The sequence below is a fragment of the Bombina bombina genome, chromosome 3 (genome assembly GCF_027579735.1).
Source record: "Bombina bombina isolate aBomBom1 chromosome 3, aBomBom1.pri, whole genome shotgun sequence".
Lineage (NCBI taxonomy): Eukaryota > Metazoa > Chordata > Amphibia > Anura > Bombinatoridae > Bombina > Bombina bombina.
In genome coordinates this window covers 229,105,920-229,132,898 of record NC_069501.1, presented here as the reverse complement: position 1 = coordinate 229,132,898, position 26,979 = coordinate 229,105,920, and the positions used below count along the sequence as shown (strand labels likewise).

At 41.4% G+C, this 26,979-nt stretch overlaps 1 protein-coding gene across 1 annotated transcript in view; it reads left to right on the top strand.

The window, feature by feature from the left end:
* ERAL1 (Era like 12S mitochondrial rRNA chaperone 1) overlaps positions 1 to 26,979 on the top strand; it is a 165,961-nt gene that overhangs the window by 104,738 nt on the left and 34,244 nt on the right. The window contains exon 9 of the mRNA XM_053706185.1: positions 5,039 to 5,188. Within this exon, the coding sequence (XP_053562160.1) occupies positions 5,039 to 5,188 (150 nt within the window). The remainder of the gene's footprint in view (positions 1 to 5,038; positions 5,189 to 26,979) is intronic.

Below are 26,979 nucleotides of genomic sequence, written 5' to 3'. Positions count from 1 at the left end.
GGAGGAAAAGGTCACGCCCTTCCTCAGGATAGGTCCAATAAGTTTGGATGGAGACTATCCGAACCATCCTCCCTATGATCCAGGAGGGTCAATATATGACTACCGTGGACTTAAAGGATGCTTATCTCCACATTCCGATTCACAGAGATCATCATCAGTTCCTCAGGTTCGCCTTCTTAGACAGGCATTACCAGTTTGTGGCTCTTCCCTTCGGGTTAGCCATGGCACCAAGAATCTTTACGAAGGTTCTAGGGTCCCTACTGGCGGTTCTAAGGCCACGGGGCATAGCAGTGGCTCCTTACCTAGACGACATTCTGATACAGGCGTCGACTTTTCAAACCGCCAAGTCCCATACGGACATTGTTCTGGCCTTTCTGAGGTCTCACGGTTGGAAGGTGAACAAAGAAAAGAGTTCTCTCTCCCCTCTCACAAGAGTTTCCTTCCTAGGAACACTGATAGATTCAGTAGAAATCAAAATTTTTCTGACAGAGGTCAGGTTGTCAAAGCTTCTAACTTCCTGCTGTGCTCTTCATTCCACTTCTCGGCCGTCAGTGGCTCAGTGTATGGAAGTAATCGGCCTAATGGTAGCGCAATGGACATAGTTCCGTTTGCCTGCCTACATCTCAGACCACTGCAACTTTGCATGCTCAATCAGTGGAATGGGGATTACACAGATTTGTCCTCTCTGCTAAATCTGGAACGACAGATGCCAGCCTTCTGGGCTGGGGCGCGGTCTGGAACTCCCTGAAGGCTCAGGGTTCGTGGACTCAGGAGGAAGCCCTCCTTCCGATAAACATTCTGGAACTGAGAGCGATATTCAATGCTCTTCAGGCTTGGCCTCAACTAGCTGCGGTCAGGTTCATCAGTTTTCAGTCGGACAATATCACGACTGTAGCCTATATCATCCATCAGGGGGGAACAAGAAGCCCCCTTGCAATGTTGGAGGTTTCAAAGATAATTCTATGGGCAGAGATTCACTCTTGCCATCTCTCAGCTATCCATATCCCAGGAGTAGAGAACTGGGAGGCGGATTTTCTAAGTCAGCAGACTTTTTATCCGGGGGAGTGGGAGCTCCATCCGGAGGTATTTGCCCAGCTGATTCAACTATGGGGCAAACCAAAACTGGATCTGATGGCGTCTCGTCAGAACGCCAAGCTTCCTTGTTACGGGTCCAGATCAAGGGATCCCCAGGCAGCGCTGATAGATGCTCTAGCAGTGCCCTGGTCATTCAGCCTGGCTTATGTGTTCCCACCATTTCCTCTCCTCCCTCGTCTGATTGCCAAGATCAAGCAGGAGAAAGCTTCAGTGATTTTGATAGCACCTGCGTTGCCACGCAGGACTTGGTATGCAGATCTGGTGGACATGTCATCCCTTCCACCATGGACTCTGCCGCTGAGGCAGGACCTTCTACTCCAAGGTCCTTTCAATCATCCAAATCTCATTTCTCTGCGACTGACTGCTTGGAGATTGAACGCTTGATTTTATCAAAACGTGGTTTCTCCGAGTCGGTCATTGATACCTTAATTCAGGCTCGAAAGCCTGTCACCAGGAAAATCTATCATAAGATATGGTGTAAATATCTTCATTGGTGTGAATCCAAGGGTTACTCATGGAGTAAAGTCAGGATTCCTAGGATATTATCCTTTCTCCAAGAAGGATTGGAGAAGGGATTGTCAGCTAGTTCCTTAAAGGGACAGATTTCTGCTCTGTCTATTCTTCTGTACAAGTGTCTGGCAGATTTTCCAGACGTTCAGGCGTTTTGTCAGGCTTTAGTTAGAATCAAGCCTGTGTTTAAACCTGTTGCTCCACCATGGAGTTTAAATTTAGTTCTTAATGTTCTTCAAGGGGTTCCGTTTGAACCTCTGCATTCCATAGAGATCAAGCTTTTATCTTGGAAAGTTCTGTTTTTGGTAGCTATCTCTTCGGCTCGAAGAGTTTCAGAGTTATCTGCCTTACAGTGTGATTCCCCTTATCTGATCTTCCATGCAGATAAGGTAGTTTTGCGTACCAAACCTGGGTTTCTTCCTAAGGTGGTATCTAATAAGAATATCAATCAGGAGATTGTTGTTCCGTCACTGTGTCCTAATTCTTCAAAGAAGGAACGTCTGTTACACAATCTTGACGTGGTTTGTGCTTTAAAATTTTATTTACAAGCTACTAAGGATTTTCGTCAAACATCTGCATTGTTGTCTACTCTGGACAGAGGAGAGGCCAAAAGGCTTCGGCATCTTCTCTTTCTTTTTGGCTGAGAAGCATAATCCGTTTAGCTTATGAGACTGCTGGCCAGCAGCCTCCTGAAAGAATTACAGCTCATTCCACTAGAGCGGTAGCTTCCACATGGGCTTTTAAAAATGAGGCCTCTGTTGAACAGATTTGTTAGGCGGCGACTTGGTCTTCGCTTCATACTTTTTCTAAATTCTACAAATTTGATACTTTTGCTTCCTCGGAGGCTATTTTTGGGAGAAACGGTCTTGCAGGCAGTGCTGCCTTGTCCCTCCCTTCATCCGTGTCCTAAAGCTTTGGTATTGGTATCCCACAAGTAATGGATGAACCCGTGGACTGGATACACCTTACAAGAGAAAACAAAATTTATGCTTACCTGATAAATTTCTTTCTCTTGTGGTGTATCCAGTCCACGACCCGCCCTGTCACTTTAAGGCAGGTGTTTTTTATTTTTAAACTACAGTCACCACTGCACCCTATAGTTTCTCCTTTTTCTTGCTTGTCTTCGGTCGAATGACTGGGGGTGGCAGTTAGGGGAGGAGCTATATAGACAGCTCTGCTGTGGGTGTCCTCTTGCAACTTCCTGTTGGAAAGGAGAATATCCCACAAGTAATGGATGAACCCGTGGACTGGATACACCACAAGAGAAAGAAATTTATCAGGTAAGCATACATTTTGTTTTTACTCATACACATCCAAATGGGAGACTGAGCTTCGAGTTCAGCTCCCAAAGGACACTTGGTTACGATGTTTTCGTACTGTTCACTCCTCTTCAACTTCACTCATCTTGACTGAACTTAACTATAAAATCATTTCACGTTGGTATCTCACGCCCCAAAAATTAAATGAAATATATCCAGGAGCTATTTCCAGTTCCTGGAGACGTTGTGGTGAAACGGGCACACTCTCTCACATATGGGGGTCCTGCACCAAATTGTCTATTTTTTGGGCCCAGATTGAGCGTTGCATCAACCTTACACTGGGCACACAGCTATCCCTTTCAGCAACTATGATTTTATTAAATCAAGTCCCCAGTTTGCGGTGTGTCTACCGTAGGAAACTCCTCCAACTGATGCTCACATGTGCCAAACGTATTATTCCTCGACTATGGAAACAAGCTCTCTCCTACTTTTGACCAATGGGTGACAGAAGTTACGTATATATTATCCCTAGAGAAGAGACATTATTGCTTCTTGGGGAAGAAAGACTTTATACTAGATATAATTTTCCTATGGGAGCAAAGAGCATCATAAAACTGAAATGATAGCCCTTCTTTACGATTATAAACACTAGACCCTACAAATGTTTAAGGTGTGTGCTCCTACCTTTAGACAGACTAAGTGCAAGGGAGCTATACTATACTATACCATATCTCTATTTTTCCTCTATACCTCCCTCCTAATCCCCATAGCCCCCTACCTGAACCCCTCCCATTCCTCCCCTCCTATTACCCCTCCCCCTCTTGTTGTTTCACAGAAATGGCTAGTAGGATACTGCAATGATTTAATGTAGTTGGAAAAATTTATTGATCATTGTTTTCCATTTATTTGTTTATGTTAAATACAAATTTGTCAATAAAAATTTATTTAAACAAAAAAATAAAAATAAAGTTTTACTCAAAGAACACAGATCGTTTTGTAAATCCACAAATGTGTGCAGGTCCTCTCCAGTGAATATCAAAATAAATAGTGTTACCTTTCCTACTGTATTTTAAATAAACATGTATTATTACCATGGTATAATACCGTAAGAGTGTTTAGCATGATTTATAGTTAGGAACCCAGAGCACCCTAAGAGGGGAATGTGGTGTTTACTGTACTTAGGGGATGGTGGCTACTGTGTTCTCCCACCCCCATAAGTAAATACATTTAGAATGTGATTGTCATTATTCTATCAATTATATGTTTATTAATATAGGACTCTCTTGTACATTATTAAAGGTGTGACCAAATGTATTTTTTTTTTTTTAATTTATACTGTACTTCATGATCTCTCCATTATACTCTTGAGTTCAATATGATATTGTAAATGTTATTTATGTAAATCTTGCTCTTTAGATTGTAGATGTTTGATAAAAATGTAATGATGCACATGCAATGCTTATGTAAGATATGACACATCAGTAAAATTGTGGAAGCCCATCTCTGTCCACCAATAGTACTCTCTGTGTTTACCGGCTAGTGGGCACGTTATCCCTTGGGTTAAACGTGCACTTCATGTTATGCTCAACCAGAGAACGAACAAAGGCATACTTGTGATGTGTGATTAGTAACCAGCCCAGGAACAGCCTTTCATGTGGAAGAATTTCCCTGCAGTATATCATTATGGTCCCACCTAAGTAAAAGACAGTTCAGTCCATCCTTAAAATACTAGACAGCTTCCCTCTGAATGAGACACAGCATGGCAGTCCCAGTCCTATGTTCCAACCTTTTGTGGGCCTTGTAAATAAGTTGCGGCCATATTGCTCGAGACACACTATTCTGTGCGTCCGGGAGACCAGTCCCCAAGGGTCATAATTCACATGCATAACAAGAGAGCCACTCATCCGAAAATGAACAAAATTTATAATATTTTGCTCTATGGCTAGTCCCCCCCAGGAGCAGCCTCTCTAGCCTAAAATTGCCTGTTGCAAATGATTTTTCTGTGTTTCTCTTTCATTATGTATACATTTCTGGTTATTTTTTAACTTCAACCTAGTTTTTGTGTTTGCATGAAAAATGTTACCATGTTTTTCTTCTGCTTTTTCATATGCATTGTAGAAAAATGTTGGCCAATGTCCCCATTAATGCCCCATCTCTTGTATTTTTTGTCACAGAGGTACCTTCTTAATCTTGCCAAGCCTAACAAGTGGGAATATCACAGTGATGTTCTTACTACTCAGACACCACAGGAAATCTGCAACAATATAATACGTGAGAAGTTACTGGAGTATCTGCCTCAAGAGATTCCATACAACGTCACCCAGGTAGGGACAGCTGATTATTTGTTGAAATTAGAGTTATCGTGGTTGGGCTTTACCTTGAATGGATATTAAACAGCGCTCCTTGGGTAAAAACAAATATGTTAAATCAAAGTAAACATTAAAAGAAACAGATTGTTAAAAAAAAATGCAAACAACTTACTTGATTTCTTGAAATGAGCACTTAGAAATCCTCAGTGTAGCCCTTCCCCCAGTACGATAAGAGTGGAGAATTTTAAAAACCTACGTTTTTACTCTGTCAGTTCTGGGCATGAGCAAATTGGACTCTGTTATCTAGTCTCTTTTAGAACACTATGCTAAGATAAACCTTCCTGCAGAGGCCTCCTCCTCCTTGTAGGGCTCTGACAGGAATTAAAATACACTGTACAAATGTAGGTTATTTCTATTGTTTTTATTAAGCTAGAAGAATTTCCAAATTCTCTGCTTTCCTGTGAATCTCCCTTTTTTTAAAAGGGTAAGACTGTTCTTGTTACCTAGTATGTTTTTCTCTAAAATTGTTTCTGCAGAAAATTTCAAACAAGAATTGTTTTACCTTCTTTGAATCCTCTAGAGTAGGGGTCAGCAACCTTGGCACTTCAGATGTTTTGGTGCTACATTTCTCCTACATAGGTGTGTCCGGTCCACGGCTTCATCCTTACTTGTGGGAATATTCTCTTTCCTTACAGGAAATGGCAAAGAGGCACACAGCAAAAGCTGTCCATATAGCCCCTCCTCCTGCCCCGCCCACCAGTCATTCTCTTTGCCGCTCTGAACAAGTAGCATCTCCACGGGGATGGTGAAGAGTTTGTGGTGTTTAGTTGTAGTTTTATTTCTTCTATCAAGAGTTTGTTATTTTAAAATAGTGCTGGCTTGTACTATTTACTCTACAACAGAAGAGTGAAGATTTCTGTTTAAGAGGGCTATGATTTTAGCACAAGTAACTAAAATCCATTGCTGTTACCACGCAGGACTGTTGAAACCAGAGAACTTCAGTTGGGGGGAACAGTTGGCAGACTCATCTGCTTCAGGTATGACTAGTCTCCTTCTAACAACACAGGCTAATGCTAGATGACAGTCATTTTTCCCCTCAGGGAAAACGGTAAGCCATTTTTCTTTACACTCAGCAAAAAAGATAACAGGCTACCCCTTTTTGGTTTTTATGCTGGTAGACACTATTATGGGCCAAATCGATTGGTTTTTATTACAATATCATGGCAAATGTTTTATAAACTTATATACACTTGGGGACGTTTTTTATTTGATCTGGCTTGTTTTAGACGCCTAAATCTAGTCAGGAAGGCCCCTTCACTCTAGTATACTGAGGGAGGAGGCCTCAATTTGGCGCTTCAGCTGCGCAGTTGATTTCAAGGCAGTGCATGCAGATTCATGTGAGAGGGTCCTGTGGCTCAGAAAGTGACTCCAGAAGGCTTATTTCTGTGGTGGTTGACCCCTAAAGAAGGTAAAAGCTACAGCAAGAGCTGTAGCAGGGATTGTAGTGTATAAAAACGGTAAAATCCAACAATTAGCTCCGGTTTGCTTATTTTAAGGGCTAGAGTCTCCATTTTTGCTGTGCAATACTTTCAAAGCATTAAGACACTGGGGTCCAAATTTCATAAAAATCGGATATTGCCTTCATAGTTTTTTTTGAACATTCAGAAATAAAGTGTGTCATTTTATTATTTAAAGAGACAGTAACGGTTTTGTTTAAAATCGTTTTTATTGCATTGTTTGCCTGCCTAAATCTGTTTAACATGTCTGTGCCATCAGATAACCTATGTTCTGTGTGTATAGAGACCAATGTGGTCCCCCCTTCGAGTGTTTGTGATAATTGTGCCATAGCGTCCAAACAAAGTAAGGACAGCTGTGTTACATTTAATAATGTTGCCCAAGATGATTCATCTAATGAAGGTAGTGGGGATAGTTCTACATCCTCTCCTTCTGTGTCTACACCAGCTTTGCCCGCGCAGGTGACACCTAGCGCGCCAGTACTTATTTCTATGCAACAATTAACAGCAGTAGTGGATAATTCTATAACAAATCTTTTATCCAAACTGCCAGCATTTCAGAGAAAGCGTGATTGTTTAGTTTTAAATACAGATAAAAAGGATGAACAATTAGACGCTGACGATGCCTTATCTATTTTACCCTCACATCAATCGGAATTGGCTGTGAGGGAGGGGCTGTCTGAGGGAGAAATTTCTGACTCAGGAAAAATTTCTCAACAGGCAGAACCTGATATAGTAGCATTTAAGTTTAAGCTAGAACATCTCCGCGCCTTGCTTAAGGAGGTATTAGCTACTCTGGATGACTGTGATTCTATGGTAGTACCAGAGAAGTTGTGCAAATTGGACAAATTCTTAGAGGTCCCAGTGCACGATGACGCCTTTCCAATACCCAAGAGGGTAGCGGACATAGTGGATAAGGAGTGGGAGAAGCCGGGTATACCCTTTGCCCCACCTCCTATATTTAAGAAAATGTTTCCCATTGTAGACCCTAGAAGGGACGCATGGCAGACGGTCCCGAAGGTTGAGGGAGCAGTTTCAACATTAGCGAAGCGCACAACTATTCCTATAGAGGACAGCTGTGCTTTCAAAGATTCTATGGATAAAAAATTGGAAGGATTGCTTAAAAAGATTTTTGTTCAGCAAGGTTTCATCCTTCAACCAGCTACGTGTATTATTACTGTCACCTCAGCGGCGTCTTTTGGGTTTGAGGAATTAGGTCGCTCCAGAAAGAGACTTCCTATGAAGAAGTCATGGACAGAATTCACGCACTAAAGTTAGCTAATTCCTTTATATTGGATGCCGCCTTTCAAATAACGAAATTGGCGGCGAAAAACTCAGGTTTTGCTATAGTAGCGCGGAGGGCGCTTTGGCTAAAATCCTGGTCGGCAGATGTGTCGTCCAAGACTAAGTTACTTAATATTCCTTTCAAGGGTAAGACCCTTTTTGGGCCGGAATTGAAGGAAATTATCTCAGACATCACTGGGGGTAAGGGCCATGCCCTCCCACAGGATAGGCCTTTTAAGGCTAAGAACAAGTCTAATTTTCGTTCCTTTCGCAATTTCAGGAACGGACCGGCTAATAACTCCACTGCCGCTAGACAAGACGGTAACGCGGTCCAGCCCAAACCTGCATGGAAGCCCGTGCAAGGCTGGAACAAGGGTAAACAGACCAAGAAACCTACTGCTGCTACCAAGACAGCATGAAGGGGTAGCCCCCGATCCGGGACCGGATCTAGTAGGGGGCAGGTTATCTCTCTTTTCTCAGGCTTGGGCAAGAGATGTTCCGGATCCCTGGGCACTAGAAATAGTCTCCAAGGGATACCTGCTAGAGTTCAAGGGACTTCCTTCAAAGGGAAGGTTCCACCTATCTCGCTTATCTTCAGACCAGATAAAGAAACAGGCATTCTTACATTGTGTAAGAGACCTATTAAAGATTGGAGTGATAAACCCAGTCCCCTCAGGGGAACAAGGTCTAGGGTTTTACTCGAACCTGTTCGTAGTTCCCAAAAAAGAGGGAACTTTCAGGCCAATTCTGGATTTAAAGATATTAAACTAATTCCTCAGAGTTCCATCTTTCAAAATGGAAACCATTCGGACAATCTTGCCGACAATCCAGCAGGGTCAATATTTGACTACCGTGGACCTAAAGGATGCGTATCTGCATATCCCAATCCACAAAACTCATCATCAGTTCCTGAGGTTCGCCTTTCTGGACAAACATTTCCAGTTCGTGGCTCTTCCATTCGGTTTAGCCACCGCTCCCAGAATTTTCACAAAGGTGCTAGGGTCCCTTCTAGCGGTACTAAGGCCGAGGGGCATCACTGTAGCACGTTACATAGACGACATCCTAATCCAAGCGTCGTCTCTTTCCAAAGCAAGGGCTCATACAGACATTGTGTTGGCCTTTCTCAGATCTCACGGGTGGAAGGTGAACATAGAAAAGAGTTCACTGTCACCGTCCACAAGGGTTCCTTTTCTGGGAACAATAATAGATTCTGTAGAAATGATCTTCCTGACAGAAGTCAGAAAGATAAAGCTTCTAAACGCTTGTCGAGTTCTTCATTCTATTCCTCAGCCCTCCATAGCTCAGTGCATGGAAGTAATAGGACTAATGGTTGCAGCAATGGACGTGGTTCCTTTTGCTCGAATTCATTTAAGACCATTACAGCTGTGCATGCTCAAACAGTGGAATGGGGACTATACAGACTTGTCTCCCCAAATTCAAGTAGACCAGGGACTCACTTCTCTGGTGGTTGACCCAGGATCACCTGTCTCAGGGAATGAGTTTCCGCAGACCGGAGTGGGTCATTGTCACGACCGACGCCAGCCCCTTGGGTTGGGGCGCGGTCTGGGACTCTCTGAAAGCTCAGGGTCTATGGTCTCGGGAAGAGTCTCTTCTCCCGATAAACATTTTGGAACTAAGAGCAATATTCAATGCGCTCCTGGCTTGGCCTCAACTAGCGGAAGCCAGGTTCATAAGGTTTCAGTCGGACAACATAACGACTGTTGCGTACATCAATCATCAGGGGGGAACAAAGAGTTCCTTGGCGATGAGCGAGGTGTCCAAGATCATCAAATGGGCGGAGGATCACTCCTGCCATCTATCTGCAATTCACATCCCAGGAGTAGACAACTGGGAGGCGGATTACCTGAGTCGTCAGACTTTCCATCCGGGGGAGTGGGAACTCCACCCGGAGGTCTTTACCCAGTTAACTCAACTATGGGGCAACCCGGATATGGATCTGATGGCGTCTCGTCAGAACTGCAAGGTTCCTCGATACGGCTCCAGATCCAGGGATCCCAAGGCGGCACTGGTGGATGCATTAGTGGCGCCCTGGTCGTTCAATCTGGCTTATGTGTTTCCACCGTTCCCTCTCCTTCCCAGGCTTGTAGCCAGGATCAAACAGGAGAAGGCCTCAGTGATTCTAATAGCTCCTGCGTGGCCACGCAGGACTTGGTATGCGGATCTGGTGAATATGTCATCGGTTCCACCATGGAAGCTTCCTTTGAGACAGGATCTTCTAGTTCAAGGTCCATTCAGACATCCAAATCTAGTTTCTCTGCAACTGACTGCTTGGAAATTGAACGCTTGATTCTATCTAAGCGTGGGTTTTCTGATTCGGTTATAAATACTCTGATTCAAGCCAGAAAACCAGTGACTAGGAAAATTTACCATAAAATATGGCAAAAATTTATCTGTTGGTGCAAGTCCAAAGGTTTTGCTTGGAGTAAAGTCAGAATCCCTAGAATACTTTCCTTTCTCCAAGAGGGTTTGGATAAAGGTTTGTCAGCTAGTTCTTTAAAAGGACAGATATCTGCTCTGTCAGTTTTGTTACTCAAACGACTGGCAGTCGTGCCAGATGTACAGGTGTTTGTACAGGCATTAGTTAGAATTAAGCTTGTCTACAGACCTATAACTCCTCCATGGAGTCTAAACTTGGTTCTTTCAGTTCTTCAAGGGGTTCCGTTTGAACCCTTACATTCCATAGATATTAAGTTACTATCTTGGAAAGTTCTGTTTTTGGTTGCTATTTCTTCTGCTAGAAGAGTTTCTGAATTATCTGCTCTGCAGTGTTCTACTCCCTATCTGGTTTTCCATTCAGATAAGGTAGTTTTACGTACCAAACCTGGTTTCCTTCCAAAGGTGGTTTCCAACAGGAATATTAACCAGGAAATAGTTGTTCCTTCCCTGTGTCCGAATCCAGTTTCAAAGAAGGAACGTTTGTTACACAACCTAGATGTGGTCCGTGCTCTAAAATTCTACTTAGAGGCAACTAAGGATTTCAGACAAACTTCATCCTTGTTTGTTGTTTATTCTGGTAAGAGGAGAGGGCAAAAAGCTACTGCTACCTCTCTTTCTTTTTGGCTGAAAAGCATCATCCGATTGGCTTATGAGACTGCCGGACGGCAGCCTCCTGAACGAATTACAGCTCACTCTACTAGGGCTGTGGCTTCCACATGGGCTTTCAAGAACGAGGCCTCTGTTGATCAGATTTGTAAGGCAGCGACTTGGTCTTCACTGCATACTTTTACGAAATTTTACAAATTCGATACTTTTGCTTCCTCGGGGGTTGTTTTTGGGAGAAAGGTTTTGCAAGCCGTGGTGCCTTCTGTTTAGGGCGCCTGACTTGTTCCCTCCCTTCATCCGTGTCCTAAAGCTTTGGTATTGGTTCCCACAAGTAAGGATGAAGCCGTGGACCGGACACACCTATGTAGGAGAAAACAGAATTTATATCTTACCTGATAAATTCCTTTCTCCTACGGTGTGTTCGGTCCACGGCCCGCCCTGGCTTTTTGTCAGGCTTAAATATTTTTTCTATACACTACAGTCACCACGGCACCCTATAGTTTCTCCTTTTTCTCCTAACCGTCGGTCGAATGACTGGGGGGCGGGGCCGGAGGAGGGGCTATATGGACAGCTTTTGCTGTGTGCCTCTTTGCCATTTCCTGTTAGGGAAGAGAATATTCCCACAAGTAAGGATGAAGCCGTGGACCGGACACACCGTTGGAGAAAGAAATTTATCAGGTAAGATATAAATTCTGTTTTCCCATGATGCTCAAACACTTTAAGCTGGCTGAGCATCATGGGAAATGTAATTCAAAACATCTGGAATACCAAGGTTGCTTACCCCTGCTCTAGAACAGGGATGGCGAACCTTGGCATTCCAGATGTTTTTGAACAACATGTCCCATGATGCTTAGGCTCTCTGAAGTACAGCCGAGCATGGGAAATTAGTTCAGAAACATCTGGAGTGCCAAGGTTCACCATCACTGCTCTAGAGCGTTAAATATAATATTTAAAAATATTCCTTTAAACTACTAATGATTCAAAACAAAGTTTAGTTTGTTCTCTATTCTGGTTTCTGTACAGGCAAGAAGACTACTGGTAGCTCTAGCTTTTGGTTCAGTCAAGTGATTTATAGAACTTGGTGGCAGGGAAGTCTCCTCCCTCAGTTGCTACTTCCTGGCCTGTCATAAATTATGCATCCATTGGATCGGATTTGTAAATCTGCAACATGTCTTCTCTGCACACATTCTTTAAAGATTTTCTGTTCTGATGTTTTTGGTAGGAAACACCTTCATGCCGCATGGTCTGGCAAAAAAGGAACTGCCTTATTCTGTCCCTCCTTTCCTTAACATGGACTCTCAGCTTGGTTATTAAATCCCACATGTTATGGAATTCCTATGTACTCTTATTATACGAAAGAAAACAAAATTTATGCTTACCTGATAAATAATTTTCTTTCGGGATAAGACTCCATAGGCCCCGCCGTTTCAATTTTTAAGCGACGGTTATAATTTGCACCTCTGTCCCTGCTTTTGTCTTTTCTACCTGTTTCCTTTTCTCTGCTCGGCTATATGTCAAACTGAGGAGAGAGAGTAGGTGATAAGGGATTAAAGCTCTTGTGTGGGCTCTCGGCCTCCTCCTAATGGCAGGAATTATATCCCTTTTCTTGTAGAATTTAAAAAAAAATGTTTTAAAAGTTAAAGGATGGAAAAAATATAATTGCTGGGGGGAGTGTCCAAGCAGTGGCACAGAGCGGTCGCACTCTTCTGGAGCTCTGAAGGAAATTGCAATAAGCTGCCGATTATTGTAATAAATCAACAGCAAACATCTACAATACGATTACCCTCGTATTATCCTACATCTCATATAAAAGATCCAAGTTGCTAATGAGATCAGAGACGGAGTTGGACAACAGAGGCCTGTAGTGGCGGCACACGTGCAGGCAACGTCTCCCCCCCGGTTTCCCGGGGTGTTTTGCTAGAACTGGCTATACATAATACACTGGCTGGTGATCAAGGCTACCCAAACCTACATTGGCTTCCATGACAGAGGACAAGATTCATACTCAGCATAGCTACGCAGTGGGCAACGCCATTGTACCCGACTGCCGCCATGTGGGCCGACAACTTTGCTAGCAGGTTCGATCTCCAATTTGCTAAAATTGAGCTAATGCTGCAAAACATGATAGACAAGGCGCCGACAGAACAAGACTTGCAGCTCCTGATAAACAGATTACCGCCTGTTAAGTTGATGGGAAGAACACCACAATACCCAATAGATCACAGACCGGACCCGATCTCACAGATAGAGGAGAATGAACAGCTGTGCACAGAAGCGAGTAGGAGAGCAATTCAGCTGATTACCGATCATGCAACATCGCCCATACCGACAATACTGGGTGATAGACCTGAAATACGGGCTCATGGCCTCAATCAAGATCAGTCGGAAAGAAGGCATAACAGCACTCTCTCCTTGGAACTGAACACCGGCTGTGCCTGGGAACCTCACCCGGCAAGAATACTGGCTTACCTAAGGCATGCTCTACCGCGGATGCGGAGAGGATGCTTCCTACAGCGTTGCTGTTCTCGGACCCTGCAGGACCATTGAAGCCGATGTTGCCGCTATGGGGGCTTGAGGGGGACCCTCGGGTGGCAGAAGACTCACATATATTATGCAAGCCTTCTAATACTGAGACTGTGGATGGAGTTCCAGAATACATATGGCGGGCCAAGACCATTAACGCACAACAAGATTCATCACGGACCTGGATTTACCCGGAATCGCCATACCTCAAAACATTCATAAAACACTCTGAGCTGACGAAGAGGATTCAACAACCCTGGTTGGGTATCTTCTTGGAGAATGTGACCCACCTGAATATAAACTTTGGGGGCTGAGGACGTGTCTGTAATGTATTACCGCCATCTTATTTTTAGTGTGAAAATACTAGTGTTACCTCTGAACCCTTACACAACATTTCTCCTAGTTAGTGTTTGACATAAATGACCACACAGTTATATTTGTCTTTTATTTTTCGGCTACAATAAATGACTACAGATACTAAGACAGTGACTTACGATCACGAAACAGGCAGATCATTTGACAGCTGCTACTTACCATATAATAAGGCAGACGCCCTATGTTTATTATATTTAGCCTTAACTCTGTGGCTTGCGGCCGGAGCAGCAGAGGAGTCAAAAGGTTTTAATCTGAGCATAGGATAACCCCCTTTGTCTAATTGATCACATATATTCTAACATAATACCTGCCTACAAATGGTATCACTGATAACACAGCTACCATCATATACCATAAGATATGGAGCAAAATTAAGATGGGTAACGGTATCACTGCTAACCTAGGTTCAGAGAGTTATTTATTATCCATTCCTGCAGTAGCTAAACAGTTAATATCATTGTTCACCCATATTCAACCTACAACCTCTTTGTATATGAGAGAATTTTCCCACCTAAACACCTTTATGCCCGAAACACTGATAACCTCCCAGGGAGTCCCACTTTGGCGGAAGATGAAGCCCTATCCCACTGCAGTACTTGTCCTGTAAGTCACATTCTCAGGTCTCCTATTACCACATACATATGCTACAAGGATGCAGCCTGTAGTAGGTTATACTATTAATGATTTTATTGTTCAATGAAACTAAAAATAGAAGAATAAGTGGAAGCTTTTCCTTTTATATACAACCCAGCCATACATATTATAAACATGCCGAGTTCTGGCTCCTGCATCTTTAGAATTAATGTAATCTACCGTTACGATAATATGCTATGTAATGATGCAGTTTTTTGTATTTTTTCTTCTTTTTCTTTTTATGTTGCTTTTCTTCGATGTTTTCTGGTTTCACTGTTCAAGGTTAACCCCTGTTTATAGCCTGTTATAGTAGCACAGGTCCAAAAGTGGCCTAAACTGTTATATAAAGGAGGGGGAAAAAATGAAAAGCTCAGAGGACTGTAACTTTTTAAGTACATCTCAAAGCATCAGACGTTAAGTGATATTTTGAAATTATAACTGTTCTTGGTATATTTTTATTCTTGTAAATGTACATTTTGTCCTCAATAAAACATAAAATAAAAAACAAAAGTTAAAGGATGGAGAAACTTACCCCTTTCCCTCACTGGCAGAATCAAACTCATAACATGATTATCCTCCAAAAATTATTATAATCACTTCAAATGCTCCCCCTATTAACAAAACAGGATCTAAGCAATCTAGCAACTCTATTCTGTAAATTCATAGAAAAAGCCCCAAAAAATGTTTTAAAGGAAAAAGGATAGTAGGAAATACCAGTATCAGTAGTTTTTAATTATTTTATGACCTCTTGATATTCATGCTTAATTACATGTATGGCCATACATTATTGTGTACATGCTTAAAGGGACAGTACACAATAGTGATATTAAATCCTTAAAGGGACATAAAACAAGTTGGGATAGAGACAAAATATAATATGTACTTGAATAACTTTACCTGCAAATTTATACTGCAGTGCCTCGCCATTAACCCTTTCTTTTAAGTTTCCGAATTCTACAGCTCTTACTCCCCCCACACAATTCCTTCTATGACTGCATCTATATCCACCTTTGATTTGGTAGAATGCAGACTTTAAACACTCATCTTCTGGAGCACGCATAGAAGCAAATAAGCAGCAGTGAACTAGGCTGAAATACAATGCCTGTGTTTCTGATGCTAAACACTGTTAAGGGGGTGGTTCAGACAACTCCAGACAGCATGGCTATGTAACTAATTTTGCTTATTTTTGAAAATTATTTTAAAATACTTGCCAGCAATTTTTAAACATTTTTTTTATTCTAACTATTTTTACTTAATTAGCCCTTTTAGGATATACACAGATCTCAACATGTTTTTTTATTGGGTTAATCGATTTCACAATAATATAACATATAGTACTTGCTGCACTCATAAAACATATGCAGTAAATGTTCACAATCGTACTAGTAAGAGAACCCACATTTTTTCCATAAGCGAGTGTGTTTAGTCAATAGAAAAAATAAATAAAAAGAAATCCTACTCTGTAGGTAGGGAGAAAGGGACTGGGAAAGGTATACAAGGGAAGGAAAGGAGGGGAGGGGGGTATGGAATGTGATAGGAAACATCCTGTATTATTATTCGCATCTTGTTACATTCATATTGCACCTATGAACATAAATATACATCTTGACACATAGAGGTAAAAGACATAATAAAATAGTTGAAAAACAAAACCACTGGTCCACTATCTTAGCAAATATTCGCAATTGTATTATGCATTATTATAGGACCTTTGTTCCCACAGAAATATGTCAGTTATAAAGTCACGTTTGCCTATGTAGCAATAGTGCATTTTTTCTAGTGTAAGAATGTGGTCTACTTCTGAGACCCATTGGGTGAAAGTAGGGACTTGTTGAGTCTTCTATAGTCTTGGAATTAGTCTTTTTTGCGCAGGCTATCATTACACAGTTAAGGGATGGGATGTGGTTAAGGAGGATAATATGAGAGTTGAGTTATATTTGTATCTAGGATTTGATTCATACTCTGCTCTATTTGTGACCAAAAAACAGTAATTTTAGGGCAGGCCCACCATATATGGGTCATAGTACCTATGTCTCCACACCTTCTCCAGCAACTCGAAGAGGCAGCCGGATACATATTTCGGAGACGGTGAGGCGTTAAATACCAGCGGACAAGTGTTTTATAATTCAGTTCGAACATAATTAATGAAACGGAGGCAGAGTGAGTTCATTTGAAACATTGTTTCCAGTCAGCGTCACTTAGATTACACATTATGTCCATATTCCATTTCAGCAAATATGCAGGGCGCTTTTCAGGGAAAGATCCTTTGAGCATTTTGTATATTATGGAAAGATGAGCCCTTTTAATGTTAGGATTAATGCATCGTTGCTCAAATGCTGTTAATGGTCTCAAAATGTCTTTTTTATATATGCTGTTATTTATTGCATGCCTAATTTGCAGATATGAGTACCAGTTGTGAAATGGAGAGCCCAATTCGTCACTTAATAATACTCTTTCTTTGACCCCTTTAGAGTCCAATAATAGATAAATAAGAAGATTCTGAAGATTCTCAATTGCACTAGTATGAGTGAAAGAGCTATGTTTTAGAAAGAGATGTTTTTTTAGCAGCGGGGTTAAAGGGGATATATGAGTGGACATTCCTATTACATGTGTAACCACATAATCCCAGACATCAAGGGGGTGGCTTTTACATATCTGTCACGGTACGATGCTGTCAGGGTTTTTTTCCCTGTTGCTTGCCATGTGCTGCTGGCAGCCATTTTACTCACCTCTCTTCCTGACTATGGTGCATTGTGGGGGATGCTGCTCATTTCCTACACTTCCTTTTATGGCCAGACTGGTGTGCATCATCCATGTGAGACAGGATGCAGTCTCAGAATTGTGATGTCATCACTTATTATTTAAAGGGCCTCTGTTCAGTATGCTTTGCCTTTGCGTTGTCTCAGACCTGTTTGTGAGAGTTCCTGTGTATTACCTGGCTGCCTGACGTCCTTCCTGGTTCCTGATCCCTGGCTTGTTCCTGACTCTGCTGTTTTCCTTGTTCCTGATCCCTGGCTTGTCTGACTATTCGCTTTGGCTCCTGACTCGGCTCGTCTGACTACCAGCTCTGGTTTTGACTCCTGGCTTGTTATTTGACTTGTGGACTTTCTTTTTATTATTTTTTGCTATGAATAAAGGTGTGATTATTTTTGCACTTCTTGTCTGTCTGATTCCTGGCACCCTGACATATGCTAGTGGCCTATTGGTTTTAGGTAACCAGGCAAGGTCTCTTTATATGTTAAAGAAAGTGTGTATGGGGAAGCGCTAAAAAGCTAAAGGTGCACAGGTAAATCACAAAACAGATATATATATCGTAAATGGCTATGCCAAAATTTAATAAAACATATTCAAATAAAAGACATAAGGTGTAAAAATCGGACTTCTCCGATATAGATTAAAAACAAAAGTAAAACTGAAATTAGTACTGATGCCACTTTGGGAGATAAAGACTCTGGTATAGTTCTGAGAATAGCGATGCAAGGGGCCCCCCAAACACAAAGAAAGTCTCGCCAAACGAGATCCAGAATAGGGTAAAAGTAATACGTGTTACCTTCCTCCCTTCCTCTATTGTAGTAAGATTATAGAGTATATAAATCATACTCAGTGATACTATTAACACACATGTAGGTTTAGGAACACACTCCCCTTTTCATACGTATTTTAGACAACAAAGCATATATATATTTTTTCCCTATACACGGTATTATAAATACATTATTTTCCTAGATCTACACCTTAGCGGTTGTCACCCGCTAGCGGTATATATACACCCATTTTGCTTGTTATTGTAGATCACAATTTAAGTATATATAAAAAACTGTATAATTTTTTTCCCTCACTATTATTGCAACTGTTAGTCTATTCATGAGAATCATTTTATACACATATATACCTTGCATTTGTTTACAAATCGTATCTTCTTATGTGCACTGCTATTTTGCACACTTTCGAAAGATTTTAGTTTTTTATATATATATCTTCTTTTTATATATATATATGGATATATGTAAAAAAAAAAAATCGCCCCCCTGCGATATATTGCCATTTTATAATATTAATAAGAGTGCTATAAGGTTGCCAATACTGTTGCCAATAGTACTGCAAACACATGGAATACATCTGTTTCACTAATTGATTCAAAATGACCAATAAGAAATATGTTGGGCTGTATAAAGGGAAGCTGGGACTGGAGCTAACTCATCTTGAAAAAGCCCTGTAAGAGGGAGAAACGCGTTGATAAGAGCCACAGCTATCCTATGTTTTATTATATCTTCAGAAAAGCACTGATATTATGCTGAGAAGGACATTGTCCCAGATAAAGTTTGGACACTGGAGCACAGAGCCTAATACCAGCCAGAAGAAATCGGAACTAAAGTAAGCTGTAAGTTCCCATAAAGCTGCTGTAAGGCATTTGTGACAAGACAAGTTTGATCCTGCGTGCATACCTGCACTAAGAGCGGACACCTGTTCAATTCTTCTCTACAATATAGCGGCCGCTATATCTCACACTCGGCGATCCTGACCAATAGGATCCTAGCCTGAAGACAACGCCTACATTCTGTGACGTCACGAGCCACACACGCGCCTCACGGAGGTGCAAGCCTGAAAGCCGGTTGAATTAAAGACAGCTCTTGGGAGGAAGGTAACACGTATTACTTTTACCCTATTCTGGATCTCGTTTGGCGAGACTTTCTTTGTGTTTGGGGGGCCCCTTGCATCGCTATTCTCAGAACTATACCAGAGACTTTATCTCCCAAAGTGGCAACAGTACTAATTTCAGTTTTACTTTTGTTTTTAATCTATATCGGAGACGTCCGATTTTTACACATTATGTCTTTTATTTGAATATGTTTTATTAAATTTTGGCATAGCCATTTACGATATATATATCTGTTTTGTGATTTACCTGTGCACCTTTAGCTTTTTAGCGCTTCCCCATACACACTTTCTTTAACATACTCTTTTTTTCCCTATGTGTTTGGGACTAAAGGGTTGGGGAAGCCTGGTGCTCTCTTGCGCACACTTTTCTTCACATAATGTCTCTCATATGTCTTACTTTTGACAGGGAACTCTCAATTGGGAGTACATAAAGTAGAGGGGTGTGCATGGTTCCAAGATACTATTCTAGTTGTTATTTGCCCTGTAATAATTCATGATGTTGGGGACGTTAAGTCCCCCATCCCCTTTACTTAGGTATAGAGTGCATTGAGCCACTCTGTTGCGTTTCGGAGGTAGGCGTTAGGCAAGGCTGTCAGTAGCGTTTGGAAGAGATACAGGTATTTTGGTACAATCATCATTTTATGAGTGTTTATTCTTCCTAGCCAAGACAAGTGACCCTGTTTATGCCAGGCCTCTAGGAGATTTGTTACATTATGTTGGAGAGAGATGAAATTATCCTGAAACAGGTCTTGAGCATTTTTTGGGATTATCAGCCCTAGATATTTAATCCTATCTGTGACAGTAAATTCATTGTTATGAGTTATAAATTCTACATCCTGCATTGGTGTGTTTGTTAGCATTATCCCCGATTTCCCCATGTTTGAGAACCATTTGTAATCTTCTAGGGTTTGTATCTAAACAGACAGAGTAGTAGATGGGGATTGAAGGGTAAAGATCACATCCGCAAACAAGAGGCATTTTTGAGTAATATTATTGTACTGTATACCGAGAATATTGGGATTGTTTCTGATCTGTATAGCCAATATTTCTACGGTGATGGCAAATAGCAGCGACAGCGGGCAACCCTGACGCATACCATTCGATATGGAGAAAGATTGTGAGATATTGCCATTAACTCTGACTCTAGCTCTAGAGCCCTGATATAACGCCTGAATTCTAGTGAGAAACATGTTTGAAAAGCCAAATTTCAACAGGGCTCCCCACATAAAGTGACAGTCAACCCTGTCGAAGGCCTTCTCTGCGTCGGTGGATAAGAGGGTGAGAGGGGCCTTACTTTCATAAGTGGTTTGCAAAGAATGTAAAACTCTAATTGTATTATCCTTTGCTTCTCTTCCTCTGACAAATCCCACCTGGTCCGGGTGTATAATTTTTGGTAAAACTATATTCATACAATTTGCAAGTATTTTGTCTTAAATCTTTGTCAATGTTTGAGTGAGATTGGTCTGTAATCTCCCACTTGGTCTCTTGGTTTATCTGGCTTTGGGATAACTGTAGTTAAAGGGACACTAAACACCTGTCTTCTAATAATCCCTAAAACCTAGTTTTTCTTAATAAAATCACTGCTGACTATTTTATATGCTCCTCTTACCCCAAACTGTTGAAGGATATTGTTTTAAAATACAGCACTGATCCACTGCTGGATTTTCCTATGTAAGCTGCCATATTGTAACGCACGCTACAGGCAGGGGCACAGAAGTCACATGCTCATGATGCAGTCAAGGACACACACAGCTATATTAAATACAGTGTACTTAGAGGATCACATCTGTGTGAGCTGCTGTGACTGAATAAACATTTATTAGAGTATAAAGGTATTAGATTTAGCCATGTATGTATAATACACATAATATGCATCTTAACCGTAATAAAATGATCATTATGTACTGTTTATTTGTGTTTCTAACTCCCCCCACAGTTAAAACTTCAAACTGCCCACAAGTTTTAGGATTTAAGAAAAGCCGTTTTCTTCAGGCAGCCATCCATTATCATCAGTGTAATGTATGTGTTGTAACCTCCGTGGGGGAAGAGGGAGGGGGAGGCTGTGATGCTGCATATACTCTCGGTGCAGAAGATTTCTGCTTTTCAAGAGTTCTCCTCTGTTTATATAAATCACTAAGGGCTGACAGTTGTACAAGCTTAGAGATCGTTTAGCAATGATTGTCTCTTTCAATGCAGACGATCATATACTAGGGTTAAGGTTGTAAAGTTTAGAGTAATAGGAAACAAAGGTATCTGCAATATCTTCATTCTTGCTGACAGACATACCCGAGGTATGTGTTAGGGATCTAATAAATGTAAGTATACCTTTTGTTTCTTAAGGGATCTGGCCACCAAGCGCCCTGCTTTATTACTCTCAAAAAAAAAATTTGTTTTGGTGGCAAGGGCTCTCATGTGTGCGTTTTGTATTAAAAATTTATTGAGGTTGTCTCTCGCTGTAGTTAAATTAGTCAGTTTCTGAGAAGAGGTCAGGTCTGACTTATGAATAGTTTCCTCCGTTTTTAAGGTATTTGTTAAGGATGTAAATTGAACTAATTTAAGCTTCCGCTATTTGGCGTTGTGTTTAATTAGGACTCCGCAAATGTAGCATTGTTTGCAGCGGATGTGTCCTAAGGTTTATTAAGGAGAAAATATTCGTCAGTTGCTTTTATTATTTCATCTATTGTATCTTGATTTGTAAGGATGTAGTCATTAAGTCTCCAGTTTAATGTATTTTGTGTTTTGGAGGACCAATTAAAGGTGGTAAGAACCATACTATGATAGGACTAGGAGGTATGTGATATTTTGGAGTAAATAAGATTAGTCAGAAATGATTGGCTACTACAGTCCAGCCGGTAGTATGAGTGTTGTGGATGGGAGAAGGTGTAATCTTTTTTGGGTTGTGTGAACTATCCTCCAAGTGTCGAACAGAGAGATGGATTGTAAAATTGCACAATTATTTTTCAGCAAGTTATTACGAAGGTACGATTTCCCTGAGGAAGTATCTAGAGTTGGGTTCATAGGGAAGTTAAAGTCACCTCCTAGTATAATTGGGCCTTTGGAGACTTCTAACGGTTTGTTAATTAAAGATCTAAAAAAAAAAAGGCTTAGGCCTATTTGGAGCATAGATGTTTGCTAGTGTAACTGGGTTGCCATAACAAAGTCCAACTAAGATCAAGATTCTACCCTCTTTATCAATGTGTTTTTGTAGGAGTTCAAACTGGGTATTGCGTTTAAAGGATATACAAACTCCATTTTTTCTACTTGGGCCAGAGCTAAGGAAGTGTTGATCATAATACCTTGTAGATAGTGAGGGTTCATTACGTCTTTTAAAATGGGTTTCTTGTGTCATAACGACATCAATATCTTTTTTTATAAAAATCGGTAGGCTATCGATCGTTTCTCAGCTGAAAGAAAGCCCTTCACATTTTGGCTCGCTATAGTCAGAGTATTATTGTTGTCGCAAGATGTTTGTATATTTGTCAGGGTACAAATATCGGCAGGAGGTCAGGGAATTGGCTATATAGATAGCCGAGTAAGGATGTTACCAAGAAAGCGTAGAAGAAAGGGATAAGAAGGAAAGGGGAATTAAGTTAAATGTGGTAGGAGTCGTTGCCGTATAGACCGCACAACTTTTGGAAAATACTACTGATTAAGGAGCTATGTAACAAACTGGATGCACGCGCATATTATATTAAACATTCAGCCTTGGGCGGGATGGAAACATAAACACATGGATGTATTTTCATGCAAGATATAACTATTTTTATGCTTAAGGTCTCCCGGTAAATACTATCCAAGAGGTTTAGAACTAGGACCTGCAAGGCTATGAAGCAACAGTAGTAAATGGAAACGCCTTCATTTCAACATATTGTAATAGACACATTCAAAATCAACGCTGTCCCGACCTAGTGAATATGATATCATGAGCTCTGGTGTGGTATGTCGTAGAGATGACATCATAGATTGAAGATATACCTATATATCTTATTTCACATAACTAATAAATAACAATAACAGATAAGTAAACAGGAAAATCTTGGTCATGGGGATTAATGCTTAATATCAGGGCTATTCAGTGTGTAATCCGGAGTATAACCCAGACATAAAAGCAGCAACAAATTTAAATCTTAACCTAAATAAAACAAAAAAAAATAAAGTTGCCTGTTACATTTACAATGTTTTTCAGGCCCGCAATAGGGAACATCTGTCCGCCATACTGGTGGATTCGGTAATACAGAGATCTACCCTTACCTTAACAGCAATGGGTTATAAGTAATTTGTAACATAGTTATATTTATTCAGCCTGGTTGTTCCAATTTGGGTTCCACCGAATTGGCCTGTCTACGCTTATTTTGTTTAGTAGACAATTCAGTCCAGGGTCGTCTTTGGGGTTTGGGGGGTGACTTGTCTTGATGGGAGATTCTGCGAGAGTGGAGGATCTTCCTTATCAGGAGGCGGAATGTCCATCATATTGCAGAATTTGTCTTTTTCAGATAACGAGAGAGATTCAATTTTGTTACCATTTTTCATGGTGATCACTGATGTAGGGATTCCCCATCTATAGGGAATTTTAAGTTTTCGTAGATGAGTGGTTATTGTTGAAAAGTCTCTTTGTTTTTGAAGGGTTCTTATTGATAAATCCTGAAATACCTGTATGCGTTGACCTTGAAATATAGTAGCTTGTTGCTTCATTGCCAAGTTATATATGTCTTCTGTTTTGATAGTTTTGGAAGTGAACAATTATGTCTCTGGGTGGAGAGTCAGCCGCTGGCTTTGGGCGTAGAGCTCTATCTAGGATTATTGTAGGTATATCCATTGCATTGGCTTTTGCCATCTCCATGAAGAAAGCTTGTAGGTAGTCTTGAATTTCATTGTTCAGCACCGTTTCAGGTATGCCTCTAAACCTGAGGTTACTAGGCCTTGATCTATTTTCAGGGTCATCTAGCTTGTCTTACAGATCTGTGATATGTTGATGTTGGTCATTTTTTGGGAAATGACAAATTCATGCTTTTCTAGCGAGTCAACTCTTTGACCCAGATCATTGATATCCTTCTTTAGATCTGCACATTCGCTCTTGATACTGGATTTCACTTGTTCGATAAGAGCCTGACAAAAATTGTTTGTCAGTAGCCAAACTCCACCACCACTTTCCTTATTTGGAGATACAGATTTGAGTAGATAAGGCTTGCTACTTCTGATTTGCTCGCAAGTCTTCCATTGTTTTACAGTTCCTTATCTTATCTCTGCTAATTAGCCATGTTAAACTTGTGAAGTCTGTAGTCTGCACAGACTCAGAAGTGGAAAAGACTCAATTTGTAGACATAAACATAAATAACTTGGAAGATAAATAAAATAAATGATAAAAGTATATTGCTATTTTTTTTTTTTTACTGCACATAATTCATCATACACCAAAGTGCTTTGCTTTACCTGAAAAGGACATATCCAGTAAACCAATCAGGAATGCCATATGTACATATCTACTAATCACCAGCTGCTCAGGAAAAGAGGGCGTGGCAGGAGCACCATGTATATAACCCCTTTCCAAGGAAAAGAGAATGTTGTTTAAAAATAGAATTCTGGAATAAAATAAAATAAATTATGCTTACCTTGTAATTTAATTTCCATCTGTACGAGGAGAGTCCACGGCTTCATTCATTACTTGTGGGAAATACAGAACCTGGCCACCAGTAGGAGGCAAAGACACCACAGCCAAAGGCTAAAAAAAAAACTCCCCTCATCCCCCAGTCATTCTGCCGAGGGAGCAAGGAACAGTATGGGAAATATCAGGGTATAAATCGTGCAGAAGAAAAACAAAAGAAATTTAGGTCTGCCCAACGGAGAACCGGACGGGAACCGTGGACTCTCCTCGTACAGATGGAAATTATCAGTTAAGCATAATTTATGTTTTCCATCTTAAAGTGAAGTCACGGCTTCATTCATTAGTTGTGGAAAACTAATACCCAAGCTCTAGAGGACACTGAATGAAAAAAATGGGAGGGAAAAGAGAGGCGGCCCTATTCTGAGGGCACCACAGCCTGCAAGACCTTTTTCCCAAAAGCTGCTTCCGCCAAAGCAAAAACGTCAAATTTATAAAACTTTGAAAAAGTATGTACGGAGGACCAGGTAGCCCAAGAAGAAGCCACAGCTCTAGTTGAATGAGCCGTAATCCTCTGAGGAGACTTATGTCCCGCTGTCTCATGAACCAAGCAAATCATGCTCCTCAGCCAAAAAGATAGGGAAGTGGAAGAAGCCTTCTGCCCTTTGCGCTTCCCCGAATAAACAGCAAACAATGCTGAAGTCTGTCTAAAATCCTTCGTAGCCTGAACATAGAATTTTAAAGCTCGAACCACATCCAAATTATGAAGTAACCGTTCCTTCAAAGACTAAGGATTAGGACGCAAGGAAGGAACCACAATTTCCTGATTGATGTTGCGATCAGAAACAACCTTAGGGAGAAAATCCAACCCAGTGCGGAGAACAGCCTTATCAGCATGAAAAACTAGGTAAGGAGGCTCACCTTGCAAGGCCGCCATCTCAGAGACTCTGCATGACAAAGCTATAGCCAGAAGAAAAGGAACCTTCCAAGACAGTAATTTAATGTCAACCAAATGCATGGGCTCAAACGGAGCCCTCTGCAAAACTTGAAGAACCAAATTTAAACTCCAAGGAGGAGCGGAATGTCTAAACACAGGCCTGATTCTGGACAGAGCCTGAACAAAGGACTGAATATCAGGAAGCTCAGCGAGCTTCTTGTGTAACAACACAGAGCCGAAATCTGTCCCCTTAAGGAACTGGCGAAGTTCCTTCTCCAAACCGTCTTGGAGAAAGTAAAGGATCCTGGATACCTTGACCTTATGCCAGGGATACCCACGGGCCTCACACCAGAATAAGTAGGTCCTCTACACCTTATGATAGATGCGTCAGGTGACCGGCTTCCTGGCTTGAATGAGTATCAATCACACTCTCAGAAAACACTCTCTTGGCGAGGACTAAGCGTTGAATCTCCACACAGTCAGCCGCAGAGAATCTAGATTTTGATGCACAAAGGGACCCTGTACTAGCAGATCCCTTCGACAGGGTTACCTCCATGGAGGAGATGATGACATCCCCACCAGATCCGCAAACAACATCCTTCGCGGGCACGACTGAGCAATCCGAATAGTTGAAGCTTGCTCCTGCTTGATGCAGGCCATTACTCGAGGAAGAAGTAGTAACGGTGGAAATATGTAGACAAGGTTGAACCCCCAGGGCACTGCTAAGGCATCTATCAGTTCTGCCTGGGGATCCCTGGACCTCGACCCGTATCTGGGTAGCTTGAAGTTAAGTCTGGACGCCATGAGATCTATCTCTGGTGTCCCCCATCTGATGCGAATCTTCGCAAACACCTCGGGTGTAGAGACCATTCCCCCGGATGAAAGGATTGTCTGCTGAGAAAATCCGTTTCCCAGTTGTTCACACCCGGAATGTGGATCTCTGACAATGAACAGTTGTGGGTCTCCGCCCATTCCAGAATCCGAGATACTTCCCTCATGGCTAGGGAGCTTCTTGTCCCCCCCCCCCCCCCCCCCTATGATTGATGTAAGCCACTGAGGTAATGTTGTCCGACTGAAATCTTATGAACTGGGAACAAAACCATGAGGGGCCAAGCCTTCAGAGTGTTGAAGATCGCTCAAAGTTCCAGGATGTTGATCGAAAGAAGCGACTCCTCCCTGTTAGGAATTATCCCGGGACAATATTGGAAGATGAGTCTTG